At 45.9% G+C, this 9,209-nt stretch overlaps 1 protein-coding gene across 3 annotated transcripts in view; it reads right to left on the bottom strand.

The window, feature by feature from the left end:
* Positions 1-2,262: 2,262 nt before the first annotated feature.
* Positions 2,263-9,209, bottom strand: part of POC1A (POC1 centriolar protein A) — a 30,510-nt gene continuing 23,563 nt past the window's right edge. For all 3 annotated transcript variants that reach the window (XM_082213306.1, XM_082213305.1, XM_082213307.1), the window contains 3 exons: positions 8,246-8,305; positions 6,439-6,591; positions 2,263-2,555 (listed from right to left, as the gene is read on the bottom strand). In XM_082213306.1, the coding sequence (XP_082069432.1) occupies positions 2,457-2,555; positions 6,439-6,591; positions 8,246-8,305 (312 nt within the window). In that variant the 3' untranslated portion in view covers positions 2,263-2,456. The remainder of the gene's footprint in view (positions 2,556-6,438; positions 6,592-8,245; positions 8,306-9,209) is intronic.

Raw genomic sequence — 9,209 nt, 5'->3', positions numbered from 1 at the left:
GAAAACCCGCTAGACGAAAGGGTTTTCCGTTTTGGAGGCGCTTCGCAAAACGAATTTCCCTATGGGCTTGCTTCGCAAGACGAAAGCCCATAGGGAAATCTCCGGGACAGCGGGGAAGCGCAGCGCGTCTTCCCCACTGTCCTCGGACCTCCTCCCGCGCGGCATCGGGACGAGGCTCCGATGCTGGGCGGCGGAGGGGGAACGTCTCCTCCTGCCGCGCGGCATCGGGACGAGGCTCCGATGCCGGGCGGCGGAGGGGGAACGCCTCCTCCCGCCGCGCTGCATCGGGACGAGGCTCCGATGCCGGGCGGCGGAGGGGGAAAGCCTCCTCCCGCCGCGCGGCATCGGGACGAGGCTCCGATGCCGGGCGGCGGAGGGGGAACGTCTCCTCCCGCCGCGCGACATCGGGACGAGGCTCCGATGCCGGGCGGCGGAGGGGGAACGTCTCCTCCCGCCGCGCGGCATCGGGACGAGGCTCCGATGCCGGGCGGCGGAGGGGGAAAGCCTCCTCCCGCCGCGCGGCATCGGGACGAAGCTCTGATGCCGGGCGGCGGAGGGGGAAAGCCTCCTCCCGCCGCGCGGCATCGGGACGAAGCTCCGATGCTGGGCGGCGGAGGGGGAAAGCCTCCTCCCGCCGCACGGCATCGGATGGCTTTCCTGAAGACTTGGGGTGGGAGGAGGGTTTTCCTTCCCACCGCCAACATTCAGAATGCTGTTCTGAATGTTGGCGGTGGGGAGGAAAAACCCTCCTCCCACGCAAGCCCCGGGAACAGAGGGAAAGCGCTGCGCCCCTTCCCCTCTGTGCCCGTACCTGTCCTGAAGGCTTGCGGTGCGGAGAAAAGCCCTTCTCCGCACCGCCAGCCTGGCAAGCGGTTTCCCTAGGAACGCATTAATTGATTTTCAATGCATTCCTATGGGAAACCGTGCTTCGCAAGACGAAAAACCCGCAAGAAGAAAAAACTTGCGGAACGAATTAATTTCGTCTTGCGAGGCACCACTGTAGTTTCTTAACAGACTTTCTGAGATGGTGGGAATACAGTCTAATGAAAGGGGGTGTGGGTTTTTTTTTTTAATGGAATTGGATTTTTTAAAAAATCCTCCTACGTGGAAATGGTAAGGTCCAACTTTGAAGGTTTCAGCAAAACACAGACCGATACAGGCTTCCATGGAAAGGGGTGCGGAGAAGAGATGGTTCTAGAATATATAAAGAGTGGGAGTGGGAGATTTTCTATCCACAAGATCAGGTGGGGGTTGGGATAAAATGAGCAAAATCAGTGCAGGTCAGTCTTTGAAACCGGCAACACTTAAAGGTCCCAAAGCTAAGATGAGGAGCATATAACCCTACATAGATTACCTTTATAGTAACAGTGAAACCGCTGACTGGTCCCTTCCTATTCTGCTTAGGTAACCATCAGACATCTAGGATCACATGAATGAAATTCACCATCAGGCTCCTTCCTATGCCAGCTTTGCCCCAACTTCTAGGAGGGGCAACAATAATCTGGCAGGGAGCCATGTCTTGGGACTCCTTTCACACGAATCAGGGCTTTTTGTGTCATCCTTGCACTATGTGAAAACGCTGCACTGCAAGGTCTCCCACGCCACAGTTCCAATGTATGCAAAGGTGATGGGGGGGAAATTATCCATCAGGAATATAAGTATACTCATGGCAAAAGAAATCTATGATCATGAACATGCATGCAAAGCTGGCACGGACTACACAAATACACATGTAGAAAAATAGACAAGGCATCTGACATTACTTAGCTAATGTTAAAAAAAATGGAAACCATTCTGGATCTGACTCTGAGTGCTTCATGTGTTATTTTCTGCTTCAATGAACTGTAAGAGATGTATAAAGATCCTACATAGCAGGACTGCTTTGTGCAGGTAACATTCAAATTTGAAGAGGAAGCTTTTTAGCAGTATCTCCCAGAAGTGAGTCATATTTCTGCTTGAAATGCTTGCAGAACATTTGGAGCGGAGTCCTCTCCCTCCTCTTCCTCTAGTGCTTTGGGAAATCTGTGTCTGAAGGGAAACTCCCACACTGTTCTCAATGCATGCACGCGCACACACACACACACACTATTTCAAGAAGTCTACGACAAAGGTTCCAGAAGCTTGTCATTTCCAAAATGAGGCTACCTTAATTCTTAACAGAGCTGCTCTGAGAAGCAAAGCCAGTGTTACTTTAAAAGTGAACAACTCCTCAACACCTGGAAATGCGAATCGGGGTAGTAAAGCCAAGCATCAAAAATGACCGTCGTTAGTAAGAAAGTTTAATATGAAAAAAGTATATATTTACAGACACTATTAAGCTGTACAATTCATTCTAATAAAATAGGAAATGTTTTCACTTTACAAATCAGTCACACAATATATGCTGAGAATGTGCTCGCGTGTGCGCGCACACACACACACTCACAATGCTGGCTGCCGTCCGTTCCCCAGCAAACTCAGTTGGATTTACTTTGAGCAATCTTCTGTTGATTCTCAAGGCACTCCTTCAGCTTGTCTTCAGTTAATGTTAATCTTTGTTCTAGAATGGAAACAGTCTGCGAAAGGAGAAAGGCAACAGCTGAAAGGTGTTGGAAAACCTTAGCATGCAAACCTACCACCTGGGACAAAGCTGAACTCGGTGGGGCTTCCCTCTGAGCAAATATGCCCAGGATCAGGGTGTGTAGCACATCTTCTATTTATGCATTGCGGACTGTTTTGCTGCCTTACCAAACAGCCTACCAAAGAGAAGAATAACAATCACACAAAGTTACAACAGAACTTAAAATGCCTACTTTTGAGATGTAGGATACTGGCACAACATGGGAGCAAAGCAGCTTGTTATTTTCGATTTTAGACGCAGACTTTTTTGGGGGGTGATCAGGGGGAGGGAATTATCTCCCTGCAGATCATTTCCCTGCTTCTCTCCACTATTTCATGCCACAATGAATTCCCGACCGAGAAAAATAACCTTAATTAAAAGGATTTGCCATAATATTGTCCTGCTGAAAAAAGTCACTGTGTGAAAGAATGTCTGGCTTTTACTGTACACTAACTAAAGGACCACTGGGTCTGAGCCACAGGGAAGGCGGGGAGAATTCCCCCACCACACACCCAACCTGTACCCTCCCATTAATTTACATTGCTGCATCAGGCACAGCAAGAGGTGAAAACACAGCTGGTGTCCTCGTTCCCCAAGCAAATATAGCCTCCAGCCCTCAAGACGACAAAGCCAACAACAGATATACCCCCATTCCCCAGTCAGGAACTGTGTTTCCTAGGATGAAAGGTCACGCCCTTTCATGGAATCCTAGACCTCCTAGAGTTGGAAGGGACCATTAGGGACATCTAGTCCAACCCCCTGCAATGCAGGAACCTTTTGCCTAACGTGGGGCTTGAACCCACGACCCTGAGATTCAGAGCCTCATGCTCTACCAACTGAGCTGTCAAATCTTGTCTGGCATGGGGAGGTAGTTCCTTTGGCCAGGGTGGGGCGAGGAGAGAACCCTATGATTACTGAGTGACCTGGGAAGGAAGGTGGGCTCCCTTTTTGCAGGCTCACCATCAGTGGAGGCCACTCCAGCCACATCAGGAGTGACTGGCAGGTTCTTCCTCCCCCTGCATCATTCCATGTGGTGCTCTAATCTGTCCCACAGGAATGAATGCTAGCAATTCAGTTATATGACAGAAAAGCAAGAGTAATTTAAAAAAATTAAAAGAAATTATTAAACACTGAGAGACAACCTTGGGGTGGTAATAGGGCTAGCTAGCCTTGGGTCTTGCTTGCCAGCAATCCTAGTGCTTGGATTGACAGGAGAGCTTGCCTCCTCTTAAGTGTGCCCCACACAGACTTAAAGCAGAAGAATGGGAGCAAGTGAGAATCAACCCAGATCTGCCTAGCCATTCCCTGGGTTCCGTTTCTTGGTCACAGGACACCGACAACTGGTTTTTACAGGTATCTCTATACAGTGAAAGTATTAGAAACCAAAGAATCACCAGTCATATACAACCTAAAACTGGCTGCTGTCACCCTTCAATAGATAGCAAACTGCTACTTCATTGTGTGTTGCAAAGCCTGGGGGAAGAATATTTTGGAAGATGAGCTGAATGATGTTTGCAGATATGTAATATTAAGGCATCCAGCAATAACAGCCTCCTTAATCCATCTGAAGCCTCTTATGGGTGAGAAAGGCACATATTTAAAGCAATCATATTAGAACCTGACCCTGAAGTTCAAATGTAGAAGGCACATGTATATAAAGCTAAACATATATCTTTCAGTATAGCGTGTTGGGTATTAGGGCCCCCTGCTGGTCCTTTTATGGCACTGTCCAAAGGAATGCCATAGTAAGAAATCTCTGATAAGTACCAGGTGTGAATTTGTGCAGTTAATATGGTTTTTAAAGGTTCAAAACAGAATACAAGTTGAGGCCTATATATTCACATTTAATGCTGTTGTAAGCACTGATGAAGGAACTGTAAAAGAAGTGTAAAAGATCATTTACCCAGTACATTTAGTATTTATACAACACTTCCTTCAAGCATTGTATCATATACACTCTCAGTAATCATCAGAAACACCCTGTACGGTAGGCCAATATTAACATCCCTGTATTACAGAATGGAGAGGGGAGAGGCTGAGCTAAGGTCTGAACTGGAGACTTCCAGATCATAACTAACAATTTCAATGCACTAGTGGCTGCCGGTGGTTAGAGCATGACCCAAGAAACAAGACGTTCAGTTAGAAGGGAACCATTCTGCTACATTAACCTGCCAGAAGGGAATACTGTCACTCTGAGATGCCACACACAAATACCCCTACCTATCAACTTCTGTTTGTCTAAAGTCAATTCTCTGGAATCAGCAACCTTGTTCTTTTTTGTAAAGGCAAGGTGGGACAATAGCTGTTTCAAACTGCTGTAACAAATACAGTCTGAGCAACTGGGACCTGCCATTTTAGTTTCCCACAATGTTCCCCCAACATCATGTTGCTTTCCTGGAAAGCTGCTACTGCCAGGAATGCTCAACAGAGGGCTCCTCTGGCAGGCTCCCCTGGTAGCAGCAGCACTAGCAAGCTGGCCAAGGACTATAACCACTTGGAAACACTCAACTGTAATCTCTGGGCCACTGAATTTCCAGTTCCGCATTCTTCCAGGAAACTTTATCTGGACTAGCCTCCTGGTTGATAACTCCAAGCAAGAAAGATCTCACGATAATGCTACTGTCTTTAGCAATTGCAGAGACCAGGACCGGGGTGGACTTAAGTCTCTTTAATGTAATCTTTCCACCAACTCGCTCAATCGCTGTGGGGTTTGAGATATATGCTTGACTTGTCAGGGAGCGCCCATTCAGCAAGCTAGAACAAGGCAGAGGCTGCTGACAAAATGAACACTTCAGCTAAAGTGCAAAAAGAAGCAAGGCTGCATATGAACATCTTGCTGTGCGGGACGTAATACCACTCCAGCCTCATCATTCCTAAATAATTCGTGTCTGGCAGATGGAAGCTACTTAACAGAATAAAAACAGTCCTGCTGTTCTCATGTACACAGAAACGCCACTTGACACTTTTGTCTCCGTAGGAAGCGGACTATTCCACACTATCGCCACTGGCCGCAACTGGAGTCGTCCACCACAATGGTTTGAGAATAGGCCAGTGAATCTTAATTTAAAAACAAATTCTATCCTGCCATCCTGGTGCACAGCTTACAACACAAAAACACCACAATTAAACACACAATAAACATGAACTGAGTTCATTTTTGAAGAACTGTGCATTCTATGTTTTGAGTATTGAACAGACCTCCCCAGATGCAGAATTCAAATAAAGCAACAGAATTAGAATAAAGCCAGCTGCATACCAATGACAACTAGAGGGGGAGAGTCTTTGTCTGCGAAAGAGAGAAACTATTCTGAGCACAATATCCCATTTTATAATTTAGAGGAAGCTGGTGATACTACGAATCTATGCCTCGCAACCTTCCAAATGGGGCCAGCCACACATGACGTTTTTTCCCTTTACTAAGATAATGCCCTTATAGGAGAAAACACACATGCTGTCATTTGTGAAGTTCAGTACAAATGTTTGGTTTGCCATGAACACTGTTCCTAGGGTCTCATGGGCCATGCCTCACCATTTGTCCCCAGTGCTAAATCAAATAAAACTTGGGCTGATAGGAAGCACAGACATGCTGAATTATAAGATACAACATTTCCTCTCTTTATTTGCGGACGAGACAAGTAGAAAAGGACTTAAGACACATCAGAGAAGAATCGGTTGAGAATATATTTTGGGATATTCCATTTCAAGGCATCCATTTCAAGGAAAAGTCTCAAGTAGTAATTCCTTTTAATACCTTCTCTATCAACAAATAATGGGATGAAATGCAGAAGTTTTATGACCCTATTCAAGGTTTCATAGAGACTCCTGAAAGTATTGCATACCTGAGTGAGAACATCCAGCTGCCCCACAATATGCTGGAGGGTGCTGGCAAGACCGGCCTCGTCAATTTGCTCAGGTTGTCTTCTGGCAGATTCTGCCCTTTCAGTTCCTTGAATGTGTTTATCTGGAACTTCTGCAAAATCCATCTCTGATTGCTAGAGGATGAAAAAAACATTGCTTACCATATTCAATTAAAATTGGTGGAGTGGGTAGGTGGAGACTAGTGGAGAGAGACATCAGCTCAAATGAAATACACAGTTAAGGATCATGTGCCTCAGAAATTCAGAGAAGGGAAGCTGCTCAAGTCACTGTACTGCAGCTGTACTGCTGAAACCCTCCAATTTGTACATGGTGGCCATGAAGACTACTTAGTAGTGATCAGCAACACAGACATTCTGCCCGTAAGCCATCCCCACCCACCCCCTTCCCAGTGCAGCATTTCTCTTTTAATTAAAGTAAGTATAGTGGTACCCCTAGTTACGGACTTGATCCATCCCGGGGTGCCATTCGCACCCCGAAAGTCCATAACTAAAGTGCCACTTCTGTGCACGTAGCAAAACCCGAAAGTATACACTTCCGGGTTTGCTGCGTTCGCAAGCCAGAAAGACGCAACATGAACCTGACGCAACACGAGGTATGACTGTATAAAAGTGAAATATAACCAGAGAATCAAAAGGAAGAGCAGACAACTGATATTTTTATACTCATCAAGAAATTTAGAAGCCCTTGGCTCCTCAATTTGATGTCAGGGGAGAAACATTTCTCACACCCCAAGGCACTTCAGTTGATATTTTGCACCTTTAGATGAATATAACTCAAACTATAATATAAAGTGTGTGTTTATTAAATAACAGCACAGTCTTTTCCTAGCCTACTGGATAGTTGGCCATCCTTTCTAGCTCAATCCACATACAACATTCTCTTTCAATAATTCCTCAGTGTTTCTTGTCAGGTGCACAGCCCAGGAGAGTTTACCTACAACGAATGTGGAATTTGGGAAAGTTGCAGATTCAAATCCTAGTATAGGGCTATTTTCCACAAAAGGGAAGAAGAGCATTTGCACTGTTTCCACCATAATAGATTTATTCCTGCAGCAAAGGAGACTTGGACATCTGTGGCCTCTAGGATTTTATTAATCACACTTGCAGGCAGAGGCCTACCCTTCAAATATTCCAATGTTCACTACAAGCACGCATAGGTCCGTAACTCATTAAAGTTTAGCTACATGCATGGGCTATAAAGACTCATGTGCTGCCTCAGTCTTGCACAATGCCCTCTTCTCTCTGATGCTAGGGGAAGACTTCGACAGTGTTTACTTTCAGTTTCCACAAATCCTGGCTTCTTGTTGCATATAAAGCAAAGATGATGGTTCAAAACCAACTAATGGAAGTTTCAATACAAGCTAACTTCAAGCCATGGGTTATAATGTGGTTGTTTGAGCAGAATTTGCTTTAAACCGCCATCTCTAGGTCATAGACAATGATAGTATTTGTGGAAGCTGGGAAAAAGTCTACATAAGTCTTCTTTCTGGCTGTGTAGCAGGATAGAGAGGGGGCCGTGTGCAATTTTCAGGCTTTGCTTGATCTCATTCTAGCTTATGTAGGTAGCGCTAAAACCATGTGTTAGCATTACATGCAAACCAACTCAGAGCGGACATTTGATTATCATTTTCCACAGCTCACAAAGTGTTTCTGTCAAAGTCAATAAGTGAGGCTGTGACAAAGCTCTGTCAAAATACTTGTGAAGGCTTGCCTCTACTCATCACAGTAACATTAAAAATCCCCTACAGAGATGTTTGGTTTCACTTACCTTTTCTTGTCTGTAAATTCCAGATTTCTGAATCTCTCTACTGCCAGTATCCATTGGTTTCTACAAGCAAGGAATCCAAGAGGGTTGTGTTATTCTGCGTTACCTGAGATGTGAAACTCAATGCACCCTAAATATTCCCATCTGTCTCTGACAGATTTTCAAAAGTTAGCTACCTGCTGACTTGAGCTGCACACTGACCTGACCTCAATGTCACAGTGCAAAGCAGTGCCCTGATGTCCAATTTGACAGCCCCTAATCTTGGGGTTCTGCTCTGCAAGAATGTTTCAAATAATGCAGTCAAAAAAATGAAGACTAAGTGCTTTCATCACTTATTCCCACAAGTTGTGACATTAGCCACTGCTCCTCAAGATCTACGTAAGTGGCTTTCCCCATAATTTGATCCTGAAGAATAATTTCAGTTGCCTTACTCGAACTGTGGAAAAAAGGGTGATAGAACAGCAGGGAGTTCAATAAGCATTTCTTAGCAAGCAGCTGCACTGTGAGTAGAAGGAAAGGTCATCCAGGATTACGGTCTCAAATGCAAGGGGCCTGGCTTCTCCACAATGGGCAACAGCCCCACCATCACTTCCTTTAGTTCCCTTGAGGCTTCACATAATCTGTAGCTTAAAGGTAAAGGTAAAGGACACCTGACAGTTAAGTCCAGTCGCAGATGACTCTGGGGTTGCGGCGCTCATCTCGCTTTACAGGCCAAGGGAGTCAGCGTTTGTCTGCTTCCGCAGACAGTTTTTCCGGGTCATGTGGCCAGCATGACTAAGCCGCATCTGGCAAAACCAGAGCAGCGCACGGAAACGCCGTTCACCTTCCCACCGGAGCGGTAACTATCTACTTCCATTTTTGGCGTGCTTTCGAACTGCTAGGTTGGCAGGAGCTGGGACCAAGCAACAGGAGCTCACCCTATCATGGGGATTCGAACTGCCAACCTTCTGATTGGCAAACCCAAGAG

This window comes from Podarcis vaucheri (assembly GCF_965113315.1).
Source record: "Podarcis vaucheri genome assembly, chromosome: 2".
NCBI classification, from domain to species: Eukaryota; Metazoa; Chordata; class Lepidosauria; order Squamata; family Lacertidae; genus Podarcis; species Podarcis vaucheri.
Note: the sequence above shows the minus strand (reverse complement) of the source record. Positions and strands in the feature narration are given on the sequence as shown.